Below are 18,158 nucleotides of genomic sequence, written 5' to 3'. Positions count from 1 at the left end.
AACACTGGTACTAATTTCGCAGATAGTTTATGGACATATTTAATCCATGTTCTTAAATATTAAAAGACATCTGAAAAAAAATTTTCTTAGTTGTTTGTTTTGCATAGTGAAAACAAGAAGATAGTACCTAACTCTAACTTCAATAATAATATCTTTATGGACAAATTCTCACATTCAAGCTTTTGGCTATTGTTATAACCATTGCAGCCTAATTATGATTCAAAAAACCTAGTGAATTTCCCTATCACGCATGCCCACAACCACAGGACTGTGTCCCTGACCTTACTGAGGGCAAGGTGAATCCTGATTAGTTACCTGTATGTGGAAGTGGTTCATGATCTGTCACATAAGTTATGTTTGGTTTGCTGGACAGGAAAAAGGGCTTTGATATGTGCTTGAGAGACATTTCTGGACAGAGAATTTTCATTTTCAATACCATGAATTTTACTGAATGATACGATTATATGATACTAAAAAGGTGGGCTCTTTTACATCCATGGATTTACTTTATGGATCATCCTTAGGATTTTCCCTTAAAAAGGAACCATTTCTTGAGGGCAGCCATAGTAGCTCCTATGGTTCTCACCTCTCAAGGCTATTTGAGTGATTGGTGGTTCAACCCTTCATCTGCTTTTTGATTTTTCTCTGTATCTTCCTCCATGAGCACAAGACATAGCTATTATTCTAAAACCCAAAAATTATGAACAAAGAAGTCAAAGGGCATAGGAAGAGAAATAGAAATGTATAAAGAAAACCTTAAAATATCAAATTTAAGAGTTTCTTTTGTATAGTCTCAACCCGGTAAAGATGACGATATTTTGGAAGTCTACTGAATGAAATTACACCATCACTCTTGGGGCAAGGTGGGTCCTGAATTTGCAGTCAGAAGTCCTGGATTTAAGTGCAGGTTCTAGCATTCAACTTTTCTTTAGCTCAGTTTTTCATATCTAAAATGAAATCGCATTAAAATTCTGTAAGGTGTGAAAATGGGACATATATATTGAGGCAGCCTATTATATATTACGTTATATGTTATATTAAGGCAGCCTACATATTAAGACCTCTCGAAGGCAGGAGGTCAGATGAGGGTACTGTTGGGAAAGACTGTGAGGAAGAGATGGGGTGAACGTGAGCACTCAAGTCATCACCCTGATGAGGAGGGACCTCACCACCTGTCCCAAGCCAGTGACTCCTCTACCCAGAGAAGAAAGTCATTTCCTGGGCTAGCCTTCCCTTGTATTGTCTTCTTAAAAGACAGTTGACTGAGGATAGTTTTACAGGGGAAATGCAGGGGGAAAACTATCTGCTAAACTTCAACTCTTGAGGACCTCAGTTTGTGATGAAATATTCACTAATCAGTGTCCACTGCCAAGTGCTGGCAAGGTTGGAACAATAATGATGTGTTCTGGGCACCTGGGTGGCTCAGTCGGTTAAGTGTCTGCTTAGGTCATGATCTCAGGGTCCTGGGACCAATCAAGTCCTACATCGGGCTCCCTGCTCAGTGGGGGAGTCTGCTTCTTTCTCTGCCTCTCCCCCTGCTCGTATTTTTTCTCTCTCTCTCAAAAATAAATAAATAAAATCTTTTTAAAAAATGATGTGTTCTGATCTTAGCTTGTCCTCTAAATGGCCACTAGCTTGGCCACTACCAGTGTGACTTTTGGGCAAGACAAATAACTTCGCAGCCTGTTTCCTCCTCTGTAAAATTGCCCTACTCTACCAGTGTGTTAAAAGAATCAAATGAGATAAAAAAAATATGTAAAAGCTATACATCATACACAAATATGGGCTATTAGTGTGCTCATTCTTTGAGTCCAGTTCTTAGAAGTAGTGAGATATAGAAAGAAAATTCTGAAAGAGCAAATTAAATTTATAAAACACACCAAAGCTATCTACTATAACTTTATGGCTCAGAAATTAAAACTGTTAAGAAGATTAAGTAAGACTGTTGATGTAAAGCACAAAATTCAGTGTAAGTAGAAGAGAAATGTTCATTTGTTCACTCCTTAATTCCCCCTTTCTTCTGTCAAAGCACATCATAGGCCATAAAGGCCTACTCAAAATTTAGGTATTACTGTTGATATGATTGTGTTCTGTTTTCAGCAATGAGAGGAAAGTGGAATGAATTTGGACTCGGAAGGCAACCAGACCTGGAATCAAATCCAAGTCCTGCTGTTTTCTTGCTATTTACAAGTATGGCCTTTGAGTGTGCTTCCTAATCTGTGAGCCTCAGCTTCCTCCTCTGTAAAATGGGCTAACGCCTCATAGAAATCGTTCCCAACCCTTCTGATAACATTACACACCTTGAAAATGAGAATATTTTTACTGCAAAGGATGTTGCTGCCTGCAGTGAGATGTGACCAGACCACGAGGCTCTGGTCACCCATATCAGGTCCTCCTTTGCGACCACATGGGCTAAAGGGAATGCCATTTTGGCATTTCATTACTAGTTAGGGCACATTAGTATTCCAAGGCATGCTCTTTGGAAGGCTCTGCCTTATTTGTTCTGGGGGGGAGGAATAAAAGTGAATCTTCCTGGTCATAATAAATAAATGATTTCTTAGCTCCCCCTCCTTCCCTGGATCAGGGACAAACAGAACAACCTGCTTAGCTGGCTGCACACTCCTCCAAAGGTGACAGTTGGATTATGCCAGAGCAGAGCTGTCCACACTAAGTGATGCTTTGTGGCAACTCTCTCTTTGGTGAACTTACCACCACACCCTTCCATAGGAGCTGTGACCTGCCCACTTTAAGCATAGTTCCACAGTGTTCCTACCCAGGGCCAGGGAGGCAGCTGTGACCAGCAAGCTGTTGTCTACTTTGTGCAGGTGTCTACTTGGGGAAGGAGAAAGTAGAAGAGCCAGTGAAGGTTTGCCCGGACTACTCTTGCAGGGGAAACCCTGACAGTAGTTGTGAAACATTAAAAATTAAAGTGCCAGAGAGGATTTTCGTGGCCAGGAGAGAGCTTTTAACCCCGGCTTTTACAGGGGCTGGGCTTTTGAGTATTAGGGGAATGTCTTTCCAGGAAAGTCTAAAACATTTTACCTTCGCAACAGCAGAAAACATCCGTGACAAGAAGATCTTTTCCGAGCTTACTGCTACTTGAGTGTAGTAATGTTGTGTCTCCTAAAATTCCTACCTTGCCTTAACTGATGCAAAAGAAGTATCATTCATTTATCCCCCCATATGTGTCAGATGCTCTGCATGTTATTTTCAGTCTTTACAAGCACTCAGTGAAGTATCAATTTCCCCCCATTATACAGATGATGAAACTCAAGGACAGGAGCTTGCCCAAGGTCACAGAGCTAGAAGGGGCCAGAGCTGGGATTCCAAATCTGTTCTAACACCCAAACCAAGACTTTTCCTGTATTCCATGTTCTCTGCCCAGTAGTAACAGAGCTTTTAATAGATCTAATGAGTTTTCATTCTTTAAAACTGAATTTTTAAAAAAATGTAGGCAGGGAACTAAGAACTCTGCAATTTAATATTAATATTGGTATAAGTATATAACTGGTCTTACATGGACAGAAAATAAGACCAGGAGAGTAGACCAGAGCTGGATCAGTAAGTGGCCACAAGGAAAAGAGAAACAAGATAAAGAAGGGGCCCTACCCGCTCTTATCATGGGCTCCATCAACACACTGGAGACTAGTAGTATATTAAATAGCTGTATATATTTGTGCACACAATGACTGCAAATAAAATGATACTAACCATTGTATATATCAGTGCTTCTCCACTAGTCATTTTGATGACCTTAGAAACCCTTGCAAATATTTAAAGAAAGGTACCCACGGGGACACCTGGGTGGCTCAGTCGGTTAAGCATCTGCCTTCACCTCAGGTCATGAACCCTGGGTCCGGGGATCAAGTCCTGCATTGAGCTCCTTGCTCAGCGGGGAGCCTGCTTCTCCCCCTGCTTGTGCTCTATCTCTCTCTGACAAATAAAAAATATTAGAAATTTTAAAAAATAAAAAAGGTACCCATCTAATATTTAGAGTTAATCCTGATACGTGTAGACCAAGGTTTCTCAACCTTCACATTGTTGACATTTGGGGATGAATAATTCTTTGTGTGGGGCTCTCCTGTGCATTGTAGGATAGGTCGTTTTTAGAGGAGTTGATTTTTCCCCTCAAAATACCTATTAAATTTTAGCCTAAGTACTAAAATAAGCAGGAGAGGGTATTGTGTGAGGAAAAATACCTTCCAGAAGTACAATTAGGTTACTCCTTTGTTTTTGCTTTTAGGAACTGGTCTTATCGAAGCAAAATTGCTTGATATCCAGTACCATTTCCTTTCTAAATGATGTGATTATGATAAGTGCTTTTTTACATTTCATCATCCACAAATGATGGGGTGCTGTGTGCCAAAGTTCAATTATTTGGTGTTATCTGATCTAGGATGAAGTTCACATATATTTATGTGAACGAAGCTGAGTGAAATGGGAAGAAAAAGGTAGAGACTAAAATTAGGATCTTAAAAAAAAAGTAAACACATGCCTTAAAGACTGTACTCAGAATTGACAGTGGGCCTACTCTGACAATAATAATTGTCCCTGGCAGCCATTGTGGAACAGTTGATACTACATGTGACAAGGACGGATTTTTAGTTTTGTTTTTCAGTGCAGGGTCACATAAACTACAACGATAGCTAGAAAACTTGGAATAAAACCAATCGGTTAACACCAATCTTCAATTTCAGGACAAAGGAAATTGATTCCCAGTAAGGGATTAGCCTATTGCTCATTCCTTTTCATCTTCTTGAATCATCCCTTATACCAATTGCTCAAATTGTCTTTTACATTCCTCACTTAGAGCTAACTACCTGAGATCATACACCACTGAGATTTGCTTTAAATTACTGGGAGGGAGTGAATACCTGAAATGAGATTAGCCATGTGGTGATACTGAAGATGGGTAATAGTTACAATAGGTGTATTACACTATGTCCTCTGTACTTTTTTGTGCTTGTTTGGAAATGTCTGTAGTAAAAAGTTGTGTTTCTTTAACCATACTCCACTGAAAAAGTGGGAGTCTACTGGACTCAGCCATTACCTTTCCTGCCCCAACACATCAATCTTGGCATCCTCATCTTCTTTCCTAGCATCTCACAAGAAGGCCATGATACTGTTAGGAAAATTTCACCACTTGACATGTGCTTTGTATTCTATCATGCCTCCTGAGAGATCTTGTTTCCAAAGGCATCCTCTCTTGTTCCCATATCTTTAATCCCCCCCACACACACACTCCTACCCATCTTCTTTAAACATTCAAGATCTCCCCATCTTAATTAAAGGCCTTCACTTGGCAGAACAGACCTTTTGCAACTCTACATGAAAATAAGCATGTTTATACTTTAGAAAAATCCCTATGAACTAAAAGTCAGCTTTAAAAACCAAGTTGACAGAGGTTCTGTGTTTTGTTGACTTGGAATGACAATAGCACATCTCAGCAACATGCACTGGAAATACTACATAATATAAAAAGATTTGCACTTTTTCAACTAATTTAGTAGCATTGACATCAGAGAATGTGTAGGTTGGAAGGGAAACCTCATTTGAACAGGTGGAGAAGGAAGGGTCCCTGATGATAAAGAACACCACTTTACTTAGATTGGGCAGGTTACCCTGAGCTAGGGTGAAGACCAGTCTTTTGGATACCGTGCTTCTATGATAAAGCCCTGGGGGTACTTCTTCAATGTAGTCCAATCAAATTCCAAGTATAATGCAATGGTAGGGGAAAATAATCCTTTTTGCACTTTGTACCGCGTACACTTGAGAGATAGCTGTTTGTTTCTACCAATTAGTTAAAATACAAAGCACGAAAATCGTAAACGCCTCACTGTCTGAACAGAGGTCTTTTGGGGGCAAGGGAGTGTCAAAGGAGAGGAGGGCTTAGTGGAGTTAGAATGAAGAGCCCCCAAAAAGAAGCCCTCAGCTTCACCCAGCCTGTGAGGTACAGTAGAAAGTACACCGGAGTTCAGATCCCTGCATCGCCACTACCTGTTATTTACCATTACTGGATCTCGGTCGCCTTATCTATAAAATATGGCAACAAGCAGCGTTATTCTATGCATTCCAGATCAAAGTGCTTGGCGTAAAGCAGGTGCACCATGAAGAGTAAATTATTGAGACCCCCGGGAGAGCATCTCAGGGATGTTCAAGCCAACAGAACAGTAAGGGCTGGGGCAGATGACCGCAAGTAGCCTGAACCTGCAAAATTTCTTCCTCAGAGACCCTTAGGCACAACCCTTCTGCTTGCTCAGTTGATCTCTGCGGAGCTGCTGACTCAGGGAAAATTGGAACCGGCGTGACTACAGGGAAATGTATTTCTTCCTCCTTGCGGGGAGGCCGGAAAATGAACGAGTCTGAAATGGCTGCTGCAACACTCTGAACAGCAGCCGAGGTGGGGGTGGGGGTGGGGGAGTGTGAAGGGTGGAGGGCCGTCACTTTGCCCCCGAGCAGGATCCCCGCATTGACCTCTCGCACGGAACCGGCACAAAGTGCTGAGTCACTGGGAGGCGGCACCGCGCGTCTGGAGGCGGGCCCCGCGCAGTCACGTGGCGGGGGCTGGATCACAACAACGACGCGGCGTGCAGCCCCCGCGGCCCGCGCCGCTTCCTCCCGCGACTGAGCCGCTCTTCGAGCATGCTCAGCTCGGCCCCGCGGTGGCGCCGAGTCGCCAGCCTCCCAGCTCCACGGTCCGGGTTTTCCGGGCGGCCCTGGAGGCGGGGCTTGCGGCTGTCGCCGGGGTAGGAGGCGGGGAAGCGTTGTCTGGATCGCCGCTGGCAATGGTAGGTTCAGGCCCACTGAGTCCAGGTTTTTTCCGCGGAAGATGTGAAGAGGAATCCGCCGTTGGGCAAGGCTTGGAGAAGAGCTGGTTCTGCAGTCTACCAGAGCCTTTTCCCCTTAGCGATCGTTAAACCTGTAAAAGATCTGTCCGGGGCTGGTCGCTGAAAACCTACTCGTAGAAGTACTGAAGGAGAAGTAAACCTAAAAATGAAAAACACTGTCAAACAGAGGGGATTGATTGTCGTTGAATGTGACTTCTGTTGATCTGTGGTGGGTTTCTTCCCGCCCCGTAACAGCAGTTGGTAAAGGCACTGTGGCGGCCGTGGTTTAACTTTGACATAACTGACCGATAGTGCCACCATGCTGCACCTGATTTGAGATTGAACGGAGCCCGGGGGCTCTTCAGGGTACTGGCTCAGATTTCGGGTAGGAGAGGCCCCCTTTTGTGTCAACTGGAACCTGTGGCTGAATGACTCAAATTACAGTGTTAACTCTCACTACATTCAGTACCACGTAGGGCTTTGGCTAACCTTGAACTTAGTCTCTTACTGAACCACCCTGTCCATTAAAACGGAACTGATATTCTCCCAAGAGCCCAGCTTCAGGTATTGTGAGGAAATCCAGCAGGGGTGGGAGGAAAGTGTGTGCATTGCAAAGTGTAAATGTCTGCACCTGCTCTGTTTCAATTAAGAGGAATGTGAGCGACAGAGAGAATCTTAAATTTCCCATTAACCACCTTTAAAAACTAAACAGAAGCAGGTGAATTAATTTAAGCACTATACTGTATCTTAATATATCCAAAATACTGTTACAGCAACATGTGGTCAATATAAGATTATTAATGAAATATTTACATTTTTATTTTTGTACTGTCTTTGAATCTAGTATGTGTGTTACACTCACAGTACATCTCCTAGGCCACTAAATTTTCATTGGAAATGCTTGATCTGTATGTCCATGTCATAAAATTAACAGACAAAAAAGTAAATTCACATTCCCAACCTGCTCCAAATTTATGTAAAAGTGTTCCAGTAACGAAATGGAATATCAATTTTGAAATTTATATTTAAGTGGATTAAAATAAAACTAAAATTCAGTTTTACAGTCAAATTAGCCATGTTTCAAAGGCTCGGTAGCCACATGTGGTTGATGGCTATTGTGTTGAACAACGCAGGCCTATGCAAATGTGAGATGAGATTTTGAGAATAAAAAATGATCTTTTAGATGCCTCACCTGCATGTGAAACATGAGCAACACTGCCCCGCCAGCTCCCCAAACTCCCTGCCTTCCATAGAAAGCTAAGATTTATACAAGCGCTTTTCTAAAAAAAAAAAAAAAAAAAAAATCAAAAGGCATAAATCATCTCTCCAGAGGAAGTCACTAGTGTGGAGATATTTTTAAAATGATTTTATCCTAATGTAGAAAGAGATGCATGCATAAATGCAACCAAATTAAGGAGAGGAATAACTGGGACTCAACAGATAAACAGGAATGTGTCAGGTGGAGAATTCCAAGCAGGAAAAAACGGTGGAAAGCCAGGACCAAACAAGCCTGGTGATATTGGTGCAGAGGGTACAAGGAAGAGTGGGTGCAGAAGCTGAGGTTGCTGAGTCAGCCGTGAACAAATTAAAACGAGGCTTGATTTTTATTCTTGCTGTGAGCTGGGGATTGAAACATCTCTTGAGCTTCAAACACCCCCACAGCCGCACCCACACCCACACCCCACATACACACACTCCACTCTGGAAATTACAGCCAGACCTTGGGTTTCCATGTCCCCAATCCCTGAGAGGGGCACATCCACTATGAAGGGGTGTGGGAGAAGAGACTCCTATTACTCTATATCCATTCAGCAGTTAATGAGTACTTACTAAATGTTAACTTTGTAGTTGATGGAAGTGGGCACAATAAATACACTTTCTGGCCTCAGTACATGTGTGATCTAGTTGCTGTCACTTTTTCTCTCCTTGACACATCATCACTCTGTCAACACAGATTTCTGGGGGTGAGGTACCTCCTTTCTCTTTCCCACCAGGATAGGGTCAACTCCGGTTGTTTCTAATATCTTCTCCTTGGTAAGCTCACGTGAACATCATTTTAGTCACATAATGGATGAATATTAGGTTTTGCTTTTGGAGATGATTCCTTCAAAAAATCCATCTGGAGATGTTGTCAAAGTCCCTTTCGTTGCAATGAATGGTGTCTGGGCCATCCAAAGACTTTATCTCATCAAATAATTAATTTAGAGACTACACAAATACTTGTAATATTTACACATTGTATATACAGAAAACTTGTAGACAAATTGATTCCTCTTAATAACCAGGTAATTTATTGGCCATAGACTCTGAACGTCTGCATCGTGCACACTCTTACAACATCCATAAAAGATAGAATTAATATAATTTTGCACCGGTACGGAAATAGCGTGCCCAAGATGTCACAGTAAATAGTGGAAACTAGAATTTAACAGGTGTTTCATCTGACTCCCAAGCTATGGAGTTATTACCATACCCTGCACCTCTCATCTGTTTTTTATAAGCGTGAGGCTTTTTCTCACCTCAAAAAGAATATAGTGGGTTGTTATTAATTCCAATAACCAATTTTTTCCGCAACACAAAGTTTATCTCTTTGGATTAGAGAACACAGGTTTTTACGTAACTCCTTTGCCTAAAGCATGCGGGACCTCACTCCACCCACCGCCGCCCCTTTGACTCCGCCCCAACCACGCCTGCGCACGCCTCCTCCGAGGCCGCCTTTGAGCCTCTTTGGGCGCTCGGCCACGCCTCCTCTCCTGCACCGCCTTCTTTCCCCGCCCCCGCCCGTAGTCTTTAAAATCCGGAGCGACGGATCGCGCCCTGGAGCCGTGAGTCGATAGGAAGACTGGGCATGCTCTGTGGCGGCGCAGGTCTTGGTCACAAGTAGGAAGAAGCTAGTGCACGACACCGGTAAAGAGAAGCGAGAGCCGCCGCCGCACCGTGCCTGTGGGGTCCGTCGCTGCCGCCTCGGAGCAGGAGCGGGGCGGGAGCCGGAGCGGGCGAGGGGCGAGGCCGCCGGGCCGAGAGCCGCCCCGCCTGCCCTCCCGTCCTCTGCCTCTGTGTCCGCGCGGCGCGCCGGACCCCTGAGTCGGTCACCTGGGCGGCAAGGACCCCGCGCAGAGGAGCGGAGCGGACCGTCCCTCCGCCGGCTGCGGCCCAAGGGCGCCCCCGCGGGGCGGAGCAGCCGCTGCCGCCGCCGCCGTCTGCGGGCAGCTGAGTGTCCGGCTCGCGTCTGAGCGAGCGGCCGCCGTCAGCCCCGAGGAGGAGGAGGAGGGGGCAGCCATGGGGCTGCTGTCCCAGGGCTCGCCGCTGAGCTGGGAGGAGACCAAGCGCCACGCCGACCACGTGCGGCGGCACGGGATCCTCCAGTTCCTGCACATCTACCACGCCGTCAAGGACCGGCACAAGGACGTGCTCAAGTGGGGCGACGAGGTGAGCACCCGCGGCCTCCGCCCCCGCCGGGCGCCCCTGTCAGGCCACTCCCTCTCCTTTGTTCGGCGAGGCGCGCCCCGCGCCCCCACGGCGGTCCGCGTCCTGCGGTGCGCCCCGAGGGTCCCCAGACGCGTCCGCGCCGCGGCACGCTGTCGCTGCCCTCACCCGGCGGGCGTCCGGGGCTCTCCCGAGCATGGGGCCCTGCCCGAGCCTTCTCCCTAGACTTCTCTATCCCATTCATTCATTCTTAGGGTTCTCCCTTCATTCAACAAATGGGTTAGGCTCTGGGAGGGTGCGGGCGTAAGCAAGTGTGACATTCGGTGCTTCCAGGAGTTTTCAGTCTGGTATATCCGCTGGCCGCGTATCGCGATCTACCGTCAGGTGTCAAAATGCGCTTTTGCGATCAGTGAGAAAGGGACCAAGTTGTCCTAGAAAGGCCTTGCTGCTGGCAATCAGGTCTCGAGGATGTTCGCTTCTGCCCCATCTCATGCAGGTTACTTTTAAAACCCCAGCTGCTTCTCATCAGCTTTCTCGCACTCTCTTCACACTCCCTTCCTCACCCTCCCCGCTTCACCACCACTTTATAGGCATAGAACAGATATTATGGCTCAGTTTTCCTAAAGGGGAGGAAACTTCTTGTTCCTGTTTAATTCTGAATGGGAACTCTTGAAGCTTCGCAATTGGGATTTGTTGGTGCCTTTCTGTGGCCTGGATCCAGTGTCTAAACTTTACAAATCAGTGTTTCAACATGTGTTCTGCCTAGAGCTGAAATGTCTTTGCCTTTTCAGTTTGTTGAACCATTGTTTATTGGAATGATTTGGAAAGCATTGCCCCCTTTATATTTAGTTTTCGTCTGCCAAAGCTTTTTGTACTCTCCCTTCCCGTTTTTAAAAGTTACATGTAGATGCTATTTCAATAATTAAATGCTTTTGGGGCGCCTGGGTGGCTCAGTTGGTTAAGCGACTGCCTTCGGCTCAGGTCATGATCCTGGAGTCCCGGGATCGAGTCCCGCATCGGGCTCCCTGCTCGGCAGGGAGTCTGCTTCTCCCTCTGACCTTCCTCCCTCTCATGCTCTCTGTATCTCATTCTCTCTCTCTCTCTAATAAATAAATAAAATCTTTAAAAAAATAATAATAATTAAATGCTTTTTTGGAAAGTGCATCTGTTTGTTTTCACCATTTGTGTTCCGTGGCTTGCTCAGGTGTAAATTTATCTTTTAGTTGATGTTACTACCCTTGACCCAAGCGTCAGGGTGGTGCTGCGCCTGTTTCCTCACAAAATTAGTTCGTCTGTTTCTAAAGTTGGGAGATAATTCTGCTTTTTACAGTGGAATTGTGGTGTTTTAAGTTAGAAAAGTATAATAGTAATTCACATTTATACTAGAAGGGGTTTGCCATACTTTGGACAGAAAAGGGGTACAGTATTGTGTTTGGTGGTAATTCTTCAGTTTTATTCTAAAGTTCCTTGTTGCTTCATAGCATCTTCCGTTGTATATGTTCATTTATGTATTGTGTGCATTTAATGATCTGTCTTCTATCCCCCGACCCCCTGGTTTGTTTGGTTTTTTTTTCCTGTCCCACATCTCTTTGCTTCTTTCCCGCCCCCCCCCAATAAAGCAGCATCTTTTGGAGTGGGAAATTTACTGTCTAATAGAAGCCATGAAGTAGAAAAGTTATCTTAGATATTAAAAATAACACACTTCTCATAACTTTAAATTCTGCTTCAATTATGTGTAGGGGTGGAGTGTAGGATTTTCAAGAAGAGTAAAATTCCTGCCCACAAGTGTTGACAGTCCAGTCGGAAATAGGCAGCCTGACACATAGGGAAGAATTCAGATTGTGAAGGCTGCTCAGATGGTTAAAGAAAAAAGAAGAAGGAAAAAAAAAAAAAGCCTTACTCTACTTTCTACTCCTGAAATGGCACTTCACCTTAGTCCCCTGAAGTTGGTTCTCCCTCCCATCCCTGACCTGTGGTATTGCAGGAACGAGTTCTCCATTGTGGTATCTCTACGACTGGGCAGGGAGGAGGTGAGGTTTTGGAAGAGGGTAGGGAGTCTCATGCCGAAATATTTGCTGATGCCTCCAGTATCATGTTAAAGTAATCACTCTTATGTTACAGAACGTTATTTTTCAGACTGCAGGTCATGATCCATTAGCGGGTTGAGAAACACGTTTAGGTTCTCCCTAGACTTTTTTTCTCTCCAGAACTTTAAAAAAAAAAAAAAGTGAAATGGAATTGGATGAAGAGGGACCACTTTGTCATAAATAGCAAGTATAGCATGTCAGACTTTTGAGTTATTTGAGGGCACGTGTGAGCAGGTCTGTATTGAGTCGCATGTAAATTCTTAGTATGGTTGCCACTTAAGGAGTTTGAGAGCCAGACTCTCACATTTATCTTGAGAGGCTTCCTTGATGAGCTGAGCCTTTGAAAAAGAGCAGGAGAGAACTACTCCAGTGTTGGCGCCATTGCTTACACATAGGAACTCACGGATCACATCTGCTGAAGCAGAAGTCTGCAGGCAAGGCCAGGCAGCAAGCATGCATGTATCGTATGCAGAAGCCTTGAGAAGTAACTGAGAAACAGGCTGGGCAGATAAAAGGGGAGAAGGGTGTGGTGGGTGGTGTGGCCCTGGAGATGGAGGATGGCCTCGCCAGACCGAAAATGGTGTTTGAGATGTGATATGTTAGACTGCTTGGTGTGATACCAAATTACTGCTTTTTGTGGGAAGTTTTGGTCTTAGAAGCTTCCTCCTTGCCCCCCCCCCCCCCGCAAAAAAACAAAAACCAAAACCCTTAAAACTGTGGTTAGGAGACCCTGCCACTTTTGGAAATGCTCAGCCCTAGTTACTAGGACAATATTTATATCTGATGGTGTTTATCAGAACTCTGGATTTGTATTCCAGGGCCTGCCAAACTGCCTGTGTGATTGTGAGCCTCAGTTTCCTCTTGTGGAAAATGACAGGGTTGGACTCTCCTAGCTTTTATAGTTTGAGTAAGAACAGTTTCAATAAGATTTTTTCTTTAAATGTACATATTTCAAACCAGAATGTTACTTTTTGAAATTCACCTGCAGATAATCTTTAGACTGTTGAGTAAAGCCAAGGCTACCACCAATCGTTGTAAAAACGGTATTCTGAAGGTGTATGTCTGCTGGCTTTTTGGAAATCAAAAGTATTTTCCTGTGATAACCTTATGAATATGTAGATTCCCAGATCAGCTTACAGATGCATTTCACCTTTGGTGTAACGGGTCCTAACCCTAGCCACCATTTATGGTTTCTTTAGGAGATAGTTCTAAGTCCTGGATTGCCGGGAGAACAGTTCATTTTGCCCCAGGATGGGGACTGTGGGGGAGAGGTAAGAGGGCTCTTCTTGGGTGCTCTCTTGCCTGCTAAGCATTCTACATATGCAGAAAAGAAAGCACTTACCTTTTCACAGCTGACAAAAACTTTTCAGGTGCAGATTTTGTTTTTAACTGGAGTGTGCAGTAAGTACAACTTTTGAATTCACTCTAGTGTTAGCTGCCTGCCCGGCCTTTTCGGCTACTTAACAACAGAGACATTATCAGAATTGAAATCTGTCTGACTTCAGGTCCGTTTCTTAAACACGTAATACCAGGTTTTGGATTATTTACAATGTGTATGAGATTTCATCAAATCTCCTTTTACAGAGTTCACGCTACAGGTTATAGAGGTGTCAGAAAACAACATTTAAAAGCAAATGTATAGTTTTCCCAATTTTTCTAACCCAGTGTAGTGGCTCTTAAAGTTAAGAAGGTGAATTGTCTTCTAGTTAGCAGAGAAGTGCATGTGAACTTAGGAGAATATATGTCCTTAATATTTGAGTGTGTTCTTACCATGCATAAAGCCAACAAAACTGGGATGGGATATGTTAAGGGCTGATATGTCATCCATTGAGTTTGAAGGACAAATTTGCCTGTGTAGGTTAAGAATGCTTAAGTGACTATTTAGAAAATGCATAGCTTGTTAATTAATAAGCTTATGATCCTATAAAAAAATAACAGCTATAAATCTAGAATGGACAAACAGATTTTCATTTGAGTGTAAATTAACGTGTAGCTTTGGACAAATTGCTTTATCTCAACCTCAGTTTTTTTATCTATAAAATAGGATGATAATGCCTTATAGGGTTATAAAGATTAAATGAGAATGTTGATGAAATGGTTTACAAGTAAGTGCCTCGCCTTTTGAATGAAGACTCATAAATGGTAACTTAAAACATTCACTTGGAAGTTCTTCAATATCTGTTTATCTCATTTAAATAGCCATGGTCAAGCAGACTCTTAATGATAGAGCATAAACTGAGGGTTGCTGGGAGGGAGGTGGGGGCATGGGTTAAACAGGTGATGGGGATTAAGGAGGGCACTTATGTTGAGCGCCAGGTGTTTGTAGGTGATGAACCACTAAATTCTACACCCGAAACTAATATTAGTACTAACTAACTGGAATTTAAATGAAAACTTGAAGAAAAAAATAATTAAAAAAATAAATGGCTGTGGGGAATGGGGCATTCCATGTATGTGGGTATTTTCTTAACCAGTTAACTTAAATTTGTTTTTTCAGATAGAATTATATTCCATTAGCTTAGTTATTTTTGATGGTATTGATTGTATTTGAGAACTATAGTATTTCTTTTTTTTAATTCTTTTTTTTTTTTTTTTAAGATTTTATTTATTTATTTGAGAGAGAGAGAATGAGAGAGAGCACATGAGAGGGGGGAGGGTCAGAGGGAGAAGCAGACTCCCTGCCGAGCAGGGAGCCCGATGTGGGACTCGATCCAGGGACTCCAGGATCATGACCTGAGCCGAAGGCAGCACTTAACCAACTGAGCCACCCAGGCGCCCGAGAACTATAGTATTTCTAAATTGCATTTTAAAATCTAAATTTTGCCTTAATGCATTATTGGACACTGACCAGAATTAGATATGGAGTACAAATATTTCTTGATAGTCATTAGGAATGTTCAGGTTTCTTACATTGAGTATTTTGTGACCTGTAAAGCAAAGTTGTTTTATCTTTCACTTTGCTATCACTGTGGACATTGTTTTAACAGTATTTATTATTCACCTGTCTCTAAAGCACAGTGGTGAAATCAAGGAAAAATAAATTTGTGTTTCTGAACTTTTTATATACTCAAGGCATCTGAATGTGTTGTTAAATTTAGAAAACTATATTGGGGGCATTACTGACGTTGCTGGTATTGGATGGGCCATATTCTCATAAGTTTGCAAGTTAGTATTCTCTGTTTATACATACTTTAACCAAGTTAGGTGGATTTTTAAAAACTCTTTACCACCTTTATTTTGATATAATTGACATACAGTAAACTGCACATACTTAAAATATACAGTTTGCTAGTTTGATAAGTTCTGATATATGTATATACTTGTGAAACTACCACCACAATCAAAATAATATACATCATCTCTAAAACTGTCCTTGTGCCTCTTCCTAATTCCCCTCTTCCCTCCCCACTTCCACAGGCAACCATTGATCTGCTTTCTGGCACCATAGTAGACTTTGCATTTCCTAGAGTTTTATATCTAGGAAATCATAAAGCATGTACTTTTTTGGTCTGGCTTTTTAAGCTGCTTGTATATTTTGAGATTCATTTTATTGCATGTTCTTTTGAATTACTGAGTAATATGCCATTGCATGGATATACTACAATTTATTCATTTGGATTGTATCCAATTTTTAGCTATTACAAGCAAAACTTGTATCAACATTAATGTATGTGCCTTTGTATGGATTTATGCTTTTATCTACCTTGATTATTCCCTAGGAGCGATTTGTTTTAATTTTTTTTTTTTTTTTTTAAAGATTTCATTTATTTATTTGACAGAGACACAGCAAGAGAAGGAATACAAGCAGGGGGAGTGGGAGAGGGAGATGCGGACCAGGGAGCCTGATGCAGGGCTTGATCCCAGGACCCTGGGATCATGACCTGAGCTGAAGGCAGACGCTTAATGACTGAGCCACCCAGGTGCCCCGATTTGTTTTAATTTTTAAAGAAACTAACAAACTTTTTAAAAATGGTTGAACCATTTTACATTCCTAGCAGCCATGTATACCAGTTTGTTTGTCCATATCCTTGTCTACACGTGGTATAGTCAGTTTCTTTAATTTTAGCCATTCTAATAAGTATGTGATGGTATTTCATTGTATTTTTAATATGCATTTCCCTTGACCAGTGGTGATGAGTATCTTTTCATGAGATTATTTGCCATCTGTATGCCTTTTTTGTGAAGTGTGCTTAAAGCCATTTGCCTAGTTGAGTTTTGATAGTTCTTTATATATTCTAGATATAGTTCTTACCAGATAATTTACATTGCACATGTTCTTCCAGTCTATTTTCATTCTGTTAATAAGGGTGTCTTTTGAAGAACAGAGTAGTTGTTCATTTTAATGAAGTCCAGTTTGTCTGCTTGTTCTTTTATGGATCATACTTTTGGTGTGGTATCTAAGAAATCTTTCCTTAATCCAAGATCACAAATGTTTTCTCCTGTATTTTCTTCTAGAAGTTTTATAATCTTAGGCTTTACATTTAGGTCTATGATCCATTTTGAGTTAGCTTTGTCTATGGTGTAAGGTATGGATTTTTGATGTGGGTTGCCCCAGCACCATTTGTTGAAAAGACCATCCTTTCTCCACTGCCAGAGGTACATGGCCTTTGTAGCTTGTCGAATTCCAGTAGTCTGTCTGTTCATGTGGCTTTATTTCTGGATTCTTTGTACTGTTCCACTGATCTGTCTATCTTTATGCCAGTACTATACTCTTTTTATAGCTATAGCTTTATAGTACGTTGTGAGATCAGGCAGTGTTAGGTCTCCAACTTTCTTCTTTTTCAACTTGTTTTGACTTTTCTAGGCCCTTTGAATTTCTACAGGATTTTTAGAACCAGCTTGGCAATTTCTACCAAGAACAAACCCTCCTGGGATTTTGACAGCAATTGCATTCAATCTGTAGATCGATTTGGGAAGAATTGACATCTTAATGAGTCTTCTGACCCATGAACAAGTAAACCTTTAATTTCTCTTATCCATGTTTTTTTAGTTTTTAACTTACAAGTCTTTCACATCTTTTGTTAGATTTATCATGGTTTCATTTTTTTTCCTATTGTAAATGGTATTATGTTGCAATTTCTGATTCTTCATTGCTGATAGATTGAAATAAAATTGACTTTTATATATATATCTTCTGCAACCTTACTAAACTTGAACATGTGGGATACAGTTATAACAATGGTTTTAATGTCTTAGCTAATTTTTTTGTCTTTGTTATTTAAGATTAAGTTCAGTTTTATTTTTTTCTGAATAAGTTTCCTTCTCTGCATGCCTGGTTATCTTTGATTGGATGTCAGATATTATGAATTTTACCTTGTTGGGTGCTTCTTCTTTGTATATTCCTAACTATTCTTTAAGCCTTGTTCTACAATACAGTTATTTGGAGGTAGTTCAGTCCTTTGAGGTCTTGATTTTATAATTAAGCAGATCTGGAGAAGTCTCTAGTTTAGGGCTAATCCTTCTACTGAGGCAAGACCTTTGTGAATATTTTCCCCATTGCCCCTGAATTAGGACTTATTCTATTCTGGCTTGTGGGAACACACTTGGCCCCAGCTTTGGGTACTTGCCTCCTGTATGTGTTGATTTACTACTGAATCCTTAAGGGAGAGCCCTCTGCAGATCTCCAGGGTTCTCTGTGCAGCTCTTTTCTGTGGTACTTGGTCCTGTGAACTCTAATTGATTTGGTTTCCTCAGGCCTTCAGCTCCCTCTCTCTTCAATTCAGGGAGTACTCCAAGTTCTGCTTCACCTTCCTGCCCATGAGCCTAGAGCCTCTCTTCCAGGCAGTAAGTTGGGGCAATTAAAGAGCTCACTTCGCTT

The 18,158-nt window shown here is 42.4% G+C and overlaps 1 protein-coding gene across 3 annotated transcripts in view; it reads left to right on the top strand.

Annotated features, from left to right (window-relative positions):
• The first annotated feature begins 9,639 nt into the window (after positions 1-9,639).
• GCLC (glutamate-cysteine ligase catalytic subunit) overlaps positions 9,640-18,158 on the top strand; it is a 48,027-nt gene continuing 39,508 nt past the window's right edge. For all 3 annotated transcript variants that reach the window (XR_010413656.1, XM_045867022.3, XM_045867021.3), the window contains exon 1: positions 9,640-10,256. Coding sequence is in view for 2 of the 3 variants with exons in the window: in XM_045867022.3 (XP_045722978.1) it covers positions 10,107-10,256 (150 nt within the window). In the remaining variant the exon portion in view is untranslated. The remainder of the gene's footprint in view (positions 10,257-18,158) is intronic.

The sequence above is a fragment of the Mirounga angustirostris genome, unplaced genomic scaffold (genome assembly GCF_029215605.1).
Source record: "Mirounga angustirostris isolate CCGP_5_RB_7025 unplaced genomic scaffold, mMirAng1.0.hap1 SCAF_8, whole genome shotgun sequence".
Taxonomy (NCBI): Eukaryota; Metazoa; Chordata; class Mammalia; order Carnivora; family Phocidae; genus Mirounga; species Mirounga angustirostris.
The sequence above is the reverse complement of the archived record's forward strand: the minus strand, read 5'-3'. Positions and strand labels throughout refer to the sequence as shown.